General features: G+C 51.0%; 1 protein-coding gene across 1 annotated transcript in view; it reads right to left on the reverse strand.

The window, feature by feature from the left end:
• Positions 1-304: 304 nt before the first annotated feature.
• Positions 305-16,847, reverse strand: part of GRIK4 (glutamate ionotropic receptor kainate type subunit 4) — a 114,577-nt gene continuing 98,034 nt past the window's right edge. Inside the window, exons 12-19 of the mRNA XM_062013893.1 lie at positions 15,986-16,099; positions 10,183-10,292; positions 8,042-8,215; positions 7,739-7,904; positions 5,064-5,289; positions 3,358-3,486; positions 1,155-1,273; positions 305-670 (exon numbers count right to left, since the gene is read on the reverse strand). Of these exons, the coding sequence (XP_061869877.1) occupies positions 305-670; positions 1,155-1,273; positions 3,358-3,486; positions 5,064-5,289; positions 7,739-7,904; positions 8,042-8,215; positions 10,183-10,292; positions 15,986-16,099 (1,404 nt within the window). The remainder of the gene's footprint in view (positions 671-1,154; positions 1,274-3,357; positions 3,487-5,063; positions 5,290-7,738; positions 7,905-8,041; positions 8,216-10,182; positions 10,293-15,985; positions 16,100-16,847) is intronic.

Raw genomic sequence — 16,847 nt, forward strand, 5'->3', positions numbered from 1 at the left:
CAAGGACTGCTCTCGCCCCTGGGTGGGCAATATCTGCTACAGCAGTTGCCCCCACGTCCCTCCTTCGCACGGTGGCATGGAAAGAAACCTCCGGAGATGGCGCAGCCCGAGGGACCGGCTCCCAGCGCCCTGTGCTCCGGCCCCCGCAGCCGTCCCCGCGGCAGCCCGAGCGCCTGCCTTGCTCTGCACAAGCTGGGAAACTGCTTGGAATTTAAAAACGAGTTGACATTGTACAAGTCCGTGTTCTGTAAAATGGAACAGGACCCTCCGGGCTCCCCCCCCCGCCGCCTCCCCTGGCCCAGCGTTACTCGGGCTCGCTGCTGTTGGTGGTCTTCTCCCACTCCAGGCTCTCCTCGCTGCGCGCCGGCGAGCCCGCGGCCGGCCGTGCCCGCAGGCCCTGAAACCGGCGGCACTCGGGGCACACGCGGATGTGCGTGCACCCTCGGGCGACCAGGGCGGCTTCTTGTGCCAGTCTTTGTGCCAGGGGATCTGGCTCGCCCCCGCTGCACAGCTTCCCGTTGCTGAGCGTGGTTGTGCTGCGAGCCCGGCGCTCCTCCGGGATAACGGGGCGAGTCCGTATCATCCCCCCTCGCCTTCGACGGGGGTGGAAACTGTCCTTGCAGAGAATGATGTTGCGCAGCTCCGTCACCATTTCTTGGCACACCGACACCTGGAAGGCAGAGAGCAGAAACACTGCTCACCTACGTCAGCTGAGGGCCCAGCAGTGCTGCCTCTGCTCCGGCAACAGAGCCTGACTCGGTCCTTGATCTGCCCGCTGGCTTTCCACACCAACACTTCATGCAGCCCAACAGGTTCCACCTCTTGTCAGACACCCTCCTGTGTTCTGGATCACCAGAACGTCACCCAGACCTACTGCAGGTCGAAATCCTCAGGTGACCCCCCTCTCCAGGAAAGGTACCTGGACATTGTACACATCCTTGATGCCTTCAAAAGCCCTTGGAACATCCCTACAGCCCCGATTTTAGAAGCGCGAGAAGCTCATGTGTTTCAGACCCAGCCCAATGTTTGAAGTCTCATAACTAGGGATGCTCATCTCAGCCTGGCTGCATTACTTGCTCCTGAGCACTGCACTGTTGAGCACCTCACAGACATCAATAAACACAGTGTCTCCTCAGGACACTTTGGGGTCCTACCTCTGACTGTTCAGAGTGCCGCAGGCTCCACAAAAATTCCAGCATTGCCATAAAAATTGCTACGATTAAGCCACAGATGAGAACCACGAAGATCCCACCGATGTTCTCCATTCCCAGGCCTAAAATAAAGCAGAAGAGAGGTGGACATGAGAGAAATTGCAAAGCTGGAGAGAAATCTCAACCCTTTGCCGTTTAGTTGGCGTGGCATATACCCAGCCGGGGACCAAAACCACGTCGCCAGCACTGTCCTATTAATAGCCAAGCGCATGACTCAGATGGCAGGCTCAATGACTTGCAATAACTGCACGATCGAAAACGCCTTCTCAGAAGTGATGATTTTGCAGATAAACAGCAAGTACATTGGAGGGAAGCACAAAGCAATTTGTGGACAAACTGAAAACCAAAGGAAAAAAAATGAGAGATCAATCGGGCACATTAATCCCTGCAAATTATTCACCCAGCTCCCGTTGCTTTGAACTTCGCAAAGGGAGATGAGCAGTGTCATTAAAGTAGAGATGAAGACGACAAGAAAGGGCTTTAAAGGAAGCTGGCATCAAGAAAAGCTCCTTTGATTGCATTACAAAGTGTGGGAGAGAAATGATTACAGCTGCTTGCCTTGCAGTAGAGGAAGGAGAGGTTCCAAACAAGACCAGGACCCGACACGGCTTCACTGGACTGAGCCCCTGATCGGATTGATCACTAAACAGCGTGTGGTGCTTTGCACTGAGGTGACACTATGAGGCCCTTACCCAACAAGAACATCTATAAAAATCTTCCTCTCCCTGCTGTAGCATTAAATCAAAGTATTAGAATCAATGATTTACTGACTTAATCTCTGTGTGGCTTTTAGACATAAAGTCTCACCAAAATCCTTGTAAATCGCTGATCTGTTTTGTTCTAAAGCTTGGGTCACATTTCTCCCTCCTCCTCCATCATTCTTTTGGCACAGCCTCCAGAGCAATCTAGTGACTCTAAATCAGCCCTTTGCTGAGATGTTTCCACTAAGCAACTGTAGGGCAGAAAACAGCCCATAATGATAGTTTAGACTCAAGACAAAGGCTCAACTCTCAGTATCTCTCAAATTTGAATTTAGGGCCAGTACCTCTGTCTACATTCTATCATTCCACCTAAGGGCCACCTCAGACACCCATTCTGAAGATCACCTGAGAGGTATTTCCTTCTTCCACAACCTTCCTCATTTCCCAAAATGAGAAAATAAACCACAACAGAGGGCACAAAACAGCAGAAAAACTTGTGCATGGTCACAGAGCACAGTAGGTAGTGCCAGAAGCAGCCCAAGAGCCTGCTTCCCAATCATCCCCTTCCAAAGCCATCTCCAAGCAGCCCACAGACTAGATTGTGCTTCAGAGCTGCTTTTTGCACAGTCCATGGAGGAAAAGACTCCCATGTACCTGCCCACCTTCAAAAGCGATTCCGTTAATTACTTATCCAGCCTAACTCATCCACTACACAACCACACACACCTACACCTGCTGCAATGGCAAGAAAACAAAAGAGCCACCACGGACCCAGTTTGGCTCTGTCTCTGTGCTCAGAAAGGTCAGAAGGCTGTCCTTTCAGCTGGGGGATCTGCTGGCCTCCCTGAGAATGCTTCCCGAGGACAGGGTGACTGCCAAAACGCAGCAACTGCCTTAAACTGGCAACTGCTGTCACGCTGGGACGTCAGCCTAATGTGGTAGCTTTTCTGGCAATTTGCATAGCATTACCCAAAAGAGTTTGCTCCTCAGTTTACAGATGTATTAATAAAGTCCCTGCGTCCCTTCCCATGGCTATTTAAAAGGCACTTTCACTTGGAGCCATTAACCAGCGGGCCTGTGGTGGAGATCCATCTCCCTCAAAGGAACCCAGGATTTTGGTCTGATCCCTTTAGCCATCCATTTTCCCAGACATTCATTAGAAGCTAATTTACCCTCCATATGCCTCCAATATTTGTCATTCGGTTGTTCCCGCTATCTCTGCCCCAGGCAAAAACACACAGCGTGAGGCACAGCAGAGCTGGTTTGGGCTTTCTCCTTGAATTGTGAAGGAAGGATTCTCAGGTCAGGAGAAGGAGAAAAAGTTAAAACCAGGCAGAAAATCTGGCAGTGCTCACGTACAGATGGACGTTCATCCTTGTACTGCTGGCGAGGCTGCCCCTGCTGCCCAGCCCCTCAGCACGCTGCTGCAGCACAGCCTGGCTCACCTTTGGCCCTGTGATCCTCCTCTTTGGGGCACTTCCCACCTTCCCACCACTTTCGCTTCAGGATTTCCAGGCGGTTGTTCTCTTGCAGCTGGAGAATGGCCAGGTCAAACTCGTCACGAAACACGGAGCCTGCAACACCACAAGGTACAGGGTAAGGCAGGGCCTGGGCTGGCCTTCAGACAATCATTTGGGTTGGAAAAGCCCTTGAAGCTCCTGGAGTCCCAGCCCTCCCCTCACCCTGCCCAGCCCACCACTACCCCATGGCCTCAGCATCTCAGCTCAACGGCTTTGGGATCCCTCCAGGGCTGGGCACTCCCCCAGCTCCCTGGGCAGCCTGGCACAGGGCTGACACCCCTCTCAGGCAAACAGTTCTGCCTCAGCTCCAATCCAAACCTCCCCTGAGGCAACTCCAGGCTGTTTCTTCTTCTCCTATCACTTGTTATTTGGGAGAAGAGACTGACCCCCAGCTCACTGCAGTCTCATGTCAGGGAGTTGTAGAGAGTGCTCCTGTCTCTCCTTAGGCTCCTCTTCTCCAGGCTCAACACTCCCATTCCCTCAGCCCCTCCCCAGGAGCATCCTTATGCTCCAGCCCCTTCCCCAGCTCTGTGCCCGGCTCTGGCCACGCTGCAGCCCCTCAGTGTCCCTGTGGCAGTGAGTGAGGGGCCCAGCACTGAGCACAGCCCTGGAGCTGCAGCCTCCCCAGGGCCCAGCACAGGGGGACAATCACTGCCTCTGTCCTGCTGACAAGCCAGGGTGCCCTTGGCCTTCTTGGCAAGCTGGGCACACTGCTGGCTCATAATGTCTTCTGCAGGTGGTCATTTCCACTACCAGAGATGCTAAAGAAGGGCCGTGGGAAAGACCACAGTTCTCCTGGAAACTCTGCACTATTGTCTCAGCAAGCAGCTTTCTGCTCTTCTTATCTGCTACAGTTTCACTGTTTAACAAGACAATGCCAGAACAAATTTAGGCCTGAAAGTAAGCATTTGTACTCACAATCAGGTTACTGTGACTTTACAAGCTTACCCATGTTAGCTAAACCATAGTGACTGTTTGTGTGACAGCTCTTATGCAATTCACATTAACTTTGTGTTGCTAAGTGTAGGTGCTTAAAGGTCAGGAACGAGACTGAGACTGGCTGAAAGATCAGCCCATCGCTTGGCATAACAACTACTACATCCTTTTTCTGTGCTGCCCTGGGAGATGATGTCCTCCTGCTAGCTCTCACAGCCAAAAGACAAAACCCCTGATTATTAGCTCAGATAGTCACTGAGTTGCCAGATTCTCTCTCCTGGAGTTAAGAACCAGCAGCTAGAAAGAAACTTAAGCTAAAAACGGCAAGAGTTGTTTTTGCAGCACTTCTGAGATAAAACAGGGAGCACAAAAGGATTCCAAAGCACTGGTTCAAAAGGGAAAGGGTCAGCAAAGAGCATATATGCAGAGTACAAGCAGCAGTTTTGAAACATCTTTCCCATGAATGATTTAAAGCTCCACAGTCACGTGTCACGAGGCTCTGGAGCGCAGCAGGACCCTGCACCTCTGGCTCTGAGGCTGCACCTTGGCCAGTTGCAACGGGTTGGATTTTCCTGCCGAGGTTAAAACCCAGAGCTGTGAAACGTGACTTGGGCTGGAGAGGCGGTTCAGCCTTTCAAACGCTCCGGTCCTCTGCCGACACCTGAGAAGGACTAGAATTGTTCTTCACTGCCTACCGACGGGCATGCCAATCCCGTAGCCCTTGGTGTCCAGAAGGCCCCCGACCTGCGTGAGGTTGCAATTGCGCTGACGGTAATACTCGTTCATGGTGGACTCCAGCAGGAAGGCGTAATTGGAGTTCAGCACGCGCGCGATCCCCTCCTCCGTGCTCTTCACAAACACGCTGGGCTGCTTCGAGTACATGTAGTTCCACATCCGCTGGTACGTCTGGTAGCGGGAGTTCTGCAGGGAAAGGAGGTGACAGCAGCTAAGGCAGGGCCAGCTTGTGTCGGTAGGTTCAACAAGGCCAAGTGCTGGGTCCTGCACTTGGGCCACAACAAATCCATGCGGTGCTACAGGCAGGGGCAGATGGGCTGGAAAGATGCCCAGAGGGAAAGGCTCTGGGGGATGTTGAGCAACATGAGCCAGCAGTGTGCCCAAGTGGCCAAGAAGGCCAATGGCATCCTGGCTGGGATCAGCAGTGGGGTGGCAGCAGGAGCAGGACAGGGATTGTCCCCCTGTGCTGGGCCCTGGGGAGGCTGCAGCTCCAGGGCTGTGCTCAGTGCTGGGCCCCTCACTCACTGCCACAGGGACACTGAGGGGCTGCAGTGTGGCCAGACCTGGGGAAGGGGTTGGAGGCTGAGGAGAGACATGAGCACTCTCTGCAACTCCTTGACAGGAGGCTGGAGTGAGGTGGTGAGGTGGTGTTGGTCTCTTCTCCCAAGTAACAAGTGACAGGACAAGACTAAATGACCTCAAGTTGCCCCAGGGAAGGTTGAGGTTGGAGCTCAGGCAGAACTGTTTCCCTGAGAGGGTTGTAAGCCGCTGTGCCAGGCTGCCCAGGGAGCTGGGGGGGGTTCCCCAGCCCTGGAGGGATCCCAAAGTCGTGGAGCTGAGGTGCTGAGGGCCATGGGGTAGTGGTGGCTTGGCAGGGTGAAGGGAGGGCTGGGACTCCAGCAGCTTAAAGGGCTTTTCCAACTGAAACAATTCTTTGATTCCATGAACATAAACCCCAAATCGGTTGGCACTATGAAAAGGCCAGAACAGGGAAAGGACTCAAAGTAGATTTGGTGCCAGATTCAAAACTGATTTAGATGCCTAACCTCCATTTATTTCAATGTGATTTAGAGACCTAAATATCTTGGTGGATTTGAGACTTTGTTGACAAAGCTGGGCATGAAATGCAGACCTAATTCCAATAGGTTCCAGCAAAGCTCTTTGCATAAATTTGATTTTAGAAAAATACATAGCTTTCCTAACAGTATATCAGCAACACACCAAAACAAGCCAGAAGAGCTCCTGCTGAGCCCATTTAAACCCCTGAATGCTCCCTGCAGAGCTCACACCTGTCTGTCACTGGAACCTTGTGCTTAACAGGCCATCAGTGTCACACCCCATCACCCTGAGAAGGGCACCGAGAGATGGGGGCAGTGCCAAAGCTGTTGCTCCCTGAATCTGGAGGCAGTCACCTGGGCAAGGGACAGAAGAACAAACAGGGTGTGTGTTTGATCCCTGTTCATTGCACTTTCAAACCTCAGACCTATCCAGCTGCCAGGACAGGTTGCAAAGTAAGGTGCATCAGCAAGTGGACCATGCAACCAGGAACTGAGGAGTGGGGAACTCACCCACTTAATCCATGCCTCCAAACTACTGCTGTGTTTGACCTACCATCGTTACCAAAACCCACAGTTTAAAGCTTTGCAAAGTGTACAACACCTTCTGTTAACTTTTTCCTTTGTTACCAGCAACTGCAGCACCCACCAAGACAGTGCAGAGACACAGCTGGGATTTGCAACTTGAAAGCCCTCCTGAAAAGAACCCAGTGCCTGATACACAACCACCTTAGTCACTTGGGCTCTGTTCAGCTCTTTTTAGATGTAATGTTCTGCTTAAAAGTAGCTTTTTGCCAAAGCCCTGAAGAGTATAAAGTTGGGCTGAAAAGCTCAGGCTCACTTGGGAGATTTCTCAGCCTTCCTAATTCAGTTCAGACTCGGAGAGGGGGGAGAAAGTGAGAAAAGCTTCCTCTCCTCTTGAAATTTCAACAAGTAATAAATAAATAATTCTCAGGCAGTTCTTTGTGCATTCAGAGCACTGCAGAAATGATTCACACATTTATTTCCCTTCTGAATAGAGCAGGGAAGATAAAAATTAAATTGGGTTAAATGGCCCGCATCAGTTTGCATACACTTGACTGACTTGTTTTCAGTGCCACTGACCACATACAGGCTTCAGCACTTGGACATATCCTACCTGGGCCCTGCAAACGTTTCTTTGTTTACCCAACCTGAGGCTCTCATGTGAGAGCTCAGACCACATCAACAGTGCATGAGGACCCACAGAAATGTGACTGAAAAGGCTCACCTGAAGAACATGTTATGTGTTACAGTGCAGGGATGATACCACATGGTGACACTCCAAGTGTGGAGTTCCCTTCTAAGCCCAAGTAGGAAAGTCTACCACAGATGTGCTGACCCCAGTCCTCCAGCATCCCAGAAGCACGCCAACTGCTGTGTCACAAAATCCTGCCTTCCCCTGCCTCCCTTCCCTGTGCCACAAAGCAGTCCAGTATCTCCCCAAAGATCCCCTCCACGCCAGAAACTGGATTGAAAACAGCCTGACAGGCTGGGGTGATCTCCAGCTTCAAGTGTGCCCTCTGCATGCCCTGCCCCAGATAGCAAAGAAGGAGGTTTACTTGGAAGAAGGTCATGCTGGAGCCGCCGTGAATGGTGCCGTACTCGATGGCTGTCTGGTCAGCCAGGTCGTCCACGGATTCGATGGGCACGTCCATGCGCTGCACGGTGAGGAACGCCGCCAGGTTGGCCGTGTAGGAGGAGATGATGATCAAGGTGAAAGCCCACCTAGGGAGAAGGGAAGTGAAGATGGTGACCTGAGATTTCTCCATGAGCTCAATCTGATCTCCATCCCCACCCTCTCCATCCGCTTCTGCCCTGCACAGACCCGCAGAGAAGCCTTCCTTAAGGGCTGACCTCCTTACCAGACTCCACTGACGCAGCGCGTGGATAACGCCTGGGGGGCGATGGTGGAGCCTTGCTGCATGAACCCCCCGACTGGAAACCACAAGCTGTTGCCCAGGGAGTACTGATTCACCAGCAGATTGCATCTGCCCTGGGAGCAGGGATGGGGGCTGTACCACTCATACGGCGTCAATCTAAAATGACAAGAAACAAGTAGCTCAGGTAATTCAGTGACAAATGGGGCACTCTGGAGAGGAAGAAAAAGAAGGGGAAAAAAGAAAAGCTGTGAAGCAGTAACTCTCCTGGAGGCAGATGTTTCTGAGGAGGAGGGAGCTCTTTGCTGTCAGTTGATGCCCAGGGCTCAGAGCTGTGTGAAACGCCTGCTCTAAGACTCAGAAACCAGAGGCTTCCTTGTAAAAGATATGCAAAAGTTTTGAGAGGCTCTGCTGAAAATCTGGGCCTGGGCTGCAGGGAGGCTGGAGCCCTGTGTGTGGATTTGTACTGCAGACAATGATTCCAGGTGTGGATGGATCTGGTGTGAAACTGAAATCAATTCCCTGATGGAGAAAGAACATCAACGGGAAGTTCCAAAGTGAAGTGAGTGAGACCCGACTGCCTGACACCACCAAGGAAAAGGAGTCTGTTGGTGCACGTGGTTGCTCTGAAAAGGACTGAGTGCCCTGGTGAGGTGTGGATCCCAGGTCTAGTTTGAAGCCAAATGCTGGTGTTTCAAAGCATCACATGCTTTCACTGCTCACAAGGACCCGACGGAGGTGGGAATCTGAAATAACTGACAGCCTGTCACTGAAGTGACTGTGGCCTCACACTCTTTTTGTTTTGCTGTTTCCAATCCTCAGTTCCCTGGTTGCTAAGAAAGTCTTCTAATTCCTATGCTGCAGTTCAATATACTGCTAACAGCTAACATAGCTGGTGCCTGGGAGGGTCATTTTGGGGATACTGCCAATACAGCTGCAGGGCTCTGCCAGCTTACACAGCATTTAACTAAAGTGAGGTGCTTCTTTTCAGTTCTGCATCTCCTACCTCACTGTGACACCAGGGAAGGGGACGTTATTTCTTACAGACTATGGTTGGATCACGCATGGGCTGTAAAAAACAGCTCTGGGAGAGCCTTCTGCAATTCACAGGGTCAAAAGCTCCTTACTGCTGAGCAAGGAGAGCAGTGTCCCAACCTCCACCTCCAGTGGGAGGCCACGTAAAGGCCCATTTTTGGAGGATCATGTTTAAAACATGAGGAAGGGGATAAACAGGCACCAAATCTCAGTCTGCAAAGCACTGGACTGCATTATTCAATGGTTTCTTCAGGACTATGTTTCTGAGGCTGTAATGGCATTTGAAGAAACCATTAAAGCCCTGTCAAGATGACAACTTTAGTCATGCCAAGGGACTGAGTGATAGCACAGTTCCAATTCTGGTAATGAGAACTGGGTATCAACCACGTCCCGAAAGCGCCGTCAAGCCTCCAGCACATCTGTGGTGCACATTGCCAGGACACACTTCATCTGTGTGTGAAAAGGGCCCAGCTATGGCACCAACCATAAGCAGCTAGAAAGTCATGGAGAACAGCAATGGAGCCCAGAGCCTCCATGGGAGACACGCTGCAGACAAGGACTCAGTAATGTATTTTCAGGCTGATTTAAAGTAGTCATAGGGAAACAGAACCAAGAGCTGTCAAGTGAGGCTCTGCACATCAACTAGGAGGCTGCTGAAAGATATTAACTAACTTTCCTTTTCTGTACACCCTGGGTTTTATGGGGCCAGAGGAACCAAACGTCACTGTTGGGATGTGCATTGATACCTCTGAATGCATTAGCTAGTAGCTGCCAGTATCCACCTCCTGAGTGCTTGCTTTATCAGATCAAGCACCTACAGAGCACAGCACCATTTACACAGCACCCAAACCTCCCCTCACCCTTTCCACAGGGCTGCCATGTGAATCCATCGCATCCCTGCGTGGGCACCCAGCGCCAAAGCCCCAGTCCCCACCTGGCAGAGGGCTGCGATGCTTCAGCCCTTCTTACTGTCCCCTCCCCACCGGTGGCCTGGGGGATGTTCCCCTCCCCACACATCCCCCTGCCCGGGTTTGGGAGGGTGACGCTAGATGGCATCACGAGGAAGTGAAAGGCACCTCCGGCCACATTACCGAGCAACCAAGAAGAGGACGCAGCTGACAGCCAGGTAGGCGAGCAGCATGAAGAGCCAGACGCCGGGGGAGAAGGGATCCAGGAATGAGAAATAGCCAGGTTTGCGGCCCTGGAAGGGGAACAAAGAGCAGTTTGACCTACTTGTATTTCTACAATCATAAATAGTCTGTTCTGAAAAACAACAGAGAGAAACACACCTGCCCTGATGCTGACAATGGATGGGAGCAGCAGAAGGGAAAGTAAACAGGTCTTTGCAAAAAAGCCTTGCAAGGAAAACAAGTGCCAGCAAATGCAACAAATGGCCTAGTCCTGCAGCATCTCCCTACTGTGATTCATCTCCTGAGACTGCTCTTCCCCTTCTTCAACCACTTCTGTCCCTCCAGACTGATTAAAAATGAGACAATTGCAGTGCTCTGCCCACCCCTCGCCTGCACAGCCTCCTAGGGAGTCCCCTTCCAGAGCCCTCATCCTCCTGGGCAGGCTGCACACCGGCTTTGGGCAGGAGGGGCTGCCCTGGGAGAGCCAGGTGGGATCCTTTGCATCAAGCAAAGTGGGGAGAAAACATTTCTTGTCCAGAAACAGAAAAAAAGAAGACACTTGCAATGCTTTTTTTTCTTACCTCTGCCTTGAAATGTTTCTCCTCTACAAAACTCCACAAAATTATTACTTTTATCTCAGGGAATGTGATATTTTTATCTCCAGGATGCGTCAGAATTTCCTGCTTTTTCTCAGCAAACCACCTTTCTCTGAGCAGTAAGGGCTCCCTCTCCTTCCAGAGGGGCTGGAAAGCTGCCTGGAGGAAAAGGGCCTGAGGCGGTTGGTCCACAGCGCTGAACATGAGCCAGCAGTGTGCCTGGCTGGCCAGGAAAGCCAACAGCATCCTGGCTTGTATGAGAACCAGCGTGGCCAGCAGGACCAGAGCAGTGATTATGCTTGGAGCTGATGATCTTCAAGGTCTTTTCCAACTGAAACAATCGCATGATTCCAAAACCGAAGCGCTGCCGTTTCCCCCGTAACACGGAAGCTGCCCACGACGCCTCAGAGCTCCTGTGAAGGCTTTTACTGTAAAGTCTGAGTGGAAACAGCCTTTTATCACACCTCGGCCAGGCTGTCAGCGTATTTCTTCCTGGCACCTCGCTCTGCTGAAAACATCCATCACTGTTTGCTCGGCGCCGCTCACGCCGGCAGCCGCTTCCCGGCACTTCCCGCGCCGCAGCTGCTCCGCTGGAGGTTCCTCGCAGTACACAAAAGCTGCTGCTGGGGATCATCTCTGACACACAGAGGCCTCATTTTTCCCTTGTCTGCTGCCTTACTCTACCCATCTGTGATGCCACATAAACCAATAATGGCTGGTAATAAATAACACCTAACCTCCCATTGCCATAGCACACCCAGAGCCCATCCAAGACCAGAGCCTTGGGATCCCTTCAGCCTCCTTTTCTCTCCCTCCGAACAGTTTGCACACTCAAGAATGAAATGAGGCTCTGGGAAGCTGCAAGGTGTGATGGGCACCATCTGCCCTTGGCCAAACAAACTTGAGCTTCTCGAACAGAAGATCATTCTGGGCCCTTTATTCCTCCCCAGCATCCTACAGCTGGCAGGAAACTCCCAGGCACTGGCAATGCCTTGGCTGAGGCTCCCTCGTGAGATGCTCCTGTAACAAAGTTCCTTTCTGTAATTAAGGCCTTGATGTCTTCTCTATGTTTCTAGGGCAGTTTGTCAATAAATTACACTCATTAAGGAAATTGCGTTGGAAGCTTTAAGTCTCAGGCTTGGCAATGACTCTCTCCTGTGACTTTACAGTAGTAGTAGTTCTGGTTCTTTTCAGTTACAGTCATTTTCAGGCTGCTGCTACATATTCTTTTCATTCACAGTTGTGGATAAGAATAAAGATACTCTGTTCCCATGGAGGGTACAAACTCTCTCTTATCTGTCTGTTTTGAAGATGGGAATGACAATATCTGGAGTCTGTCAGATATTTTTAGGTAGTCCCAATACAGCTTTGTTAATTGGAAGTGCTATTTTTCCTGGAATAGAAATGTTCAAAATGTCCAATAATTGATGAAGGCCTCCTGCAAATCCTCAGATGGAAGCAGGAAAGATTCATTTGCCCTCCTCAGTTGTTCTTGGAAGTCTTCATTTTCAGTCAGAGAGAACCAGTTCTCCAGGCAGACATTGGCAACCCAAGAGCCTGGATGTGCAGGGCATCCATGAAGAAGAGGAGGAGCAGAGCTGTGTGGCATGGACTGGATTTGTCTGTCTGTGTTCAGGTCCAGAGGAGACTTTATGACTTCCTGCCTGCCCTGCACACAATCTGAAAGGACGTCAGAGCTCGTCTGTTCCCTCTCACAGAAACAGTCAGCTCCTAACCCATGTCATTTCTCATAGATGTTTGTCTCTAAAAAAGGCAGGCAAGAAAACTCTCTTCTGTCTCTAAGTCAGAAGGAAAGCAAGAAAGCTCAGCCTGGAAAGGCAGAAACACTGATGTGTGCTGGGTGTAATGGCAGCGTGTTTGGTCTCACCAAAATAAAGTGTCTTCTAGGCTGACCATAGCTGACCCACATGCAGGACCAGATCCCTTCCTCACCAAGGTCCTTCCTCCAGACCTGATCAGCAAAACCCAAGCACAGGCTACTGTGAATCTTCAGCCTAATTTGGGGTCATCAGATGGTCCAGACTCAACAGGTCAATGTGACCCACGGCCCTGGGCACGCCTGGGGCCAGCAGTTGCTCCCATCCTCACTCGAGTGAAGCGGGAGGCTTCTGCTGGCAGAGCGGCACAGCTTGTCAGGAGGGATGCTCAGCTCCTCCGCCTCGCCTGTCAAGCCTTCTCTGGCTGGAATGAAGGAGCCATTAATTCAGTCCTTCCCACTTTGTGTCTTCTGCAGCAATCAAGTAGAAATGCTTTTAAGCCTCAGTTCATTTAGCCTAAACTCAGCTATTCCAGTGTACTCACCAAAGCTACATTTTCTCATCTTAAGGTAGAGCACAGTGAGGACTTCCAGGGTTGACGAACCAGAATCATGTGGCAGTTAGTCTCTTGTTCCCTGCCACAGAGGCAGGTATGTGAGCAAAAGCACATGTATGCTACAAGTAAACCTGGCTTTCAACATCTCTTTGTGCAGAAATGGCACTGGGCACCTGATACCAGCCCTCTGCCAAGCAGAGTGACTGCTCAGGACTCGTCATCTGTCTCCTGCCTTCCACACGTCCCACCAGCTCGTCAGAATGGCAACATAATAAAACAAAGCAAGCCTTTTCTCTTAGCAGCCTGCAAGTCAGAAAGCCTATTAAGAGTCCCCATGTCAGAAATCCATAGTTGATTATATCACAACAAGTGAAATTGAGAGAAATGACAGCCCCATTTTAAGCTGCCATATTTGGTTATGTGTGATAAGAGACACCCGCACCGTGGTGATGGGTTGGCGGGGTGGGGAGAAATCATTTGCCACTGGAGTTACATGGAAATTAAAATAAAATGTCAGCACATTTGGGAGGAGACCAGAGTTTGGAGGCAACTCCTCAGCAAGAGACTCATTTTTGGTTCTTTATTAGGCTACATCTGATCTGCGCCGTGATTAACATGTGTAAGCTGCAATTTCTGACTTTGCAGAGATGGGGTGGGGAAGGGACAGGGGCAGATGGGGCCTTTTGCTGCTCTGCAAACCACATCCTCAAAGGAAAGCCAGAGCCATCTTGCCTGTCCCTGTTAAATAAATATTTACTGGTTTAATAAGTTAATTGTCACAGAGCTCTCCTCAAAGGAGAGGAAAGGTCTGGACAAAGAGGGGCCGAGTGCTGGAGAGGGAGAAGGGGACTCTGAGCTCAACTGCTGGGGAGGGCACGAGCCCAGGCTGCCCTGGCCACCACTCTTCACTGCCTTGAAGTAGCAAAGCAGGGCTCACTGCAGGGTGACCCAATCTGGGAGATGTCCTGCACCTCTTGCAAGTCTCCCTGGCTCACTGGGCAGCTCTATGTCCTAACCAGGTCCTTCATTGGGCAGTTGAAGACCAAAGACTGATGGCAGGGGACTGTTTGCCAAATGCTCCTATAGCTGCAGTTCTTAATCCTGTTCACTTTGGTAAATGGCTGAAGGGCAGGCTGGAACGTGGCTGTGTGCACTGCTCTGGTACCAGTGCAAGCAGCTGGTCCCTGCCCTGAAGAGCTCACACTCTTAAGTAGATGTGTCAGACATTTATATTGGGCTCACAGAGAGGCAGAAGGAAATGCCTTTGCACTCATAGAGCAGATCACATGCAAACCCTGCACCAATATTCCAGCGTTTCCTCTGGAGGGAGTGACATCAGCCTCACAGTGCAGGGAATGCTGTCTCCTTAAGGGACTTGCTGAAGGTTATGGTGTAAACCAGAGGCAGAGCACACATGGTGCTTGATCCCCAAACTTCAAAGATACACACAAGAAAGAAACTCCATGACAATCCCAGCCAGGAGCTGGGGGCAGAGACTCCTCCCAGAGCCACGGGGCAGCTGGTGGTGTGAAATGGCAAGAGTAGTGGGGAAGGGACAGGCACTTTTGACCTCTGAGAGCTTGAAGACACTGACCCTTTTTGATCAGTTAAGCCACTGATCCTAAATTGTGCACATACCAGAGGAAAGGGAATTGTAACTAGATTTTAATTGTTTGCTCTTGGCAGGAGCTGCTCAGCACAGAGATGCAGGCAAGTTTGTTTATGTTCATACCAAACAGCCTTCTGAATGGAGAGGGGGGGCTGAGAGAGGCAGCTTGAATTGCTTTCTCCTTTTGACTGCTATTGTTGAGCTGATGGGAAATGGAGACTGTCATTCGCATCACACCCTGCACTGTACAGAGCACATTTCCAAAATGCAGATGGGGAATAATATGACATCTTGTTGTAAAGGACCTGGCTGCCAGAGCCTGCCTCCTGTGACACTGAGGAGTGGGGGCTTTGTCTGGTCTGCATGGGCATAGCTGGAGAAAATCTGTCCCCTCCTGAGCTTCAGGGAGAAACTAGAACAACAGAAAAGGGGAATTGCAAGAGAATCTACAAGAATTTAAGACAAGAACTATCATCTAAGCAATGACAAGGCAACACCATGTACATATTTGCACATGAGTCCCATGGGCAGATACACAGCTGCTCTGCACCAAGCCATGGGCTCACAGTAGTAGCTGAACAGTCATCACTAATGCCTGACCTGCCCTGGAGTGCCAAAACATTAAGGAATGTGGCAACCAGAGCTAGCTGCTAAGTAGTGTGTGTCTCCCTGGGAAATGCAGAAGCAAGGGGGTCTGAGAGTGCCCATGGGAGGCTGGGAGCACTCCAAGAGTAAGGAGCCTTCCTTGGGCTGCAGAGACCACTGATCTTCAGGAGGAACAGCTGAGAAGGGCTGAGAGCAGACTAACAGCCCACACAGGGCAAGGAGCTGATTGCCCATGGCAGAGTTGAGCCTGTCCATGAGTTCCCCCTTGTCCTGCCCATGATTAAGGAAGCAGAGGATTGATCTGCATCTACAACATTTACAGGAGGTCCCAGCAAAGAAAGCAACCCCAGGCATAGTGAGGGGCCAGGAAGATCTTGTGCTCAGGGAGAACAGGGAACAGGAGCTAACAGGGGTGGGGGTTTCAACAAGGGCAATTGAATGCACCAAGCTGACACAAGGCAGAAAGACAGAGCAAAGGAGGAAGCAAAGGTTGGGCACATTTGTGTTTATGTAAGAATCCCAAACATTTGTTATGAGTCACTCGTTTTTGTTCTGTAACTAGGCATGTTTGCATGCAAATAACGGAGGGACAGAAAGGGTGATAGAATAAGTCTCTTACCATGTGAACTCGGTAGAGAATGCTAATGCCCAGCGTCATGAAGGGCTTGGAGAAGTCAATCACCTTCTCCCTCTCCGCCGTAATCGTCAGCCCCGCCACGGCCAGATCGGCTTTCTGCAGAGAAAGGAGAGCAGAGATCAGGCCCCTGAGCCTAGGAAAGGTGCAGGGCAGGGACAGTAGCAGAGCCATGCCCATCCTTCTGGGACAGGGAGCATTTGCTGTGGGGCAAAACCCCAGCGCTGTGGAGGGAAACCACTGCAGCTTTGCTGCTGATGTCCACCAGTTCAGCTGCTGCAGCCCTCTCCCCAGGTGGGTTTTGCACAAGCTCTGCTCAAACACACCCCAAAGTTTAATCCTCCTTGTGCTCCAGACCATTCTCCCCATTTTTCCTTTCCTCACCTAGGTGTTTTTATCTCTGAAACTTAGAGGCTGGAAAACCACAAAGCTCTTAGTGGGGAGCCTGCAGTACCAGGAGCTGTACCAACAGCAAACACAGAGGCTGTCCCTGCCCTCCAGTGCTTACAGCCTGACTGCCAGGTCTATCTGTTGAATGCTTTAAGACCTGGCAAAACAGGAGCCATTGAGACAATAAATGCTGTACTAATCTAAAGAATATATGACCTCACCCTTTCAGACCCCCTGCTAAACACAGCTCTCCCCTTCCAGACACTGCTGCTTGCAAGCTGCCATAGGCTGGGGAACATAACGGAGCAGCATCATTATCCCTGTACCCTGAGTCATGGGGTTTACAAGCCTGCCAAGCCCAGACTTTCCAAATTGCAGATCAGGCTCCAAAAAATCCAGGGGACTGGCATAAAAATTTTCAGATTGACTTGCAAAGCAAATGAGATTAGAGGGAAAG

The sequence above is a fragment of the Colius striatus genome, chromosome 23 (assembly GCF_028858725.1).
Source record: "Colius striatus isolate bColStr4 chromosome 23, bColStr4.1.hap1, whole genome shotgun sequence".
NCBI classification, from domain to species: Eukaryota; Metazoa; Chordata; class Aves; order Coliiformes; family Coliidae; genus Colius; species Colius striatus.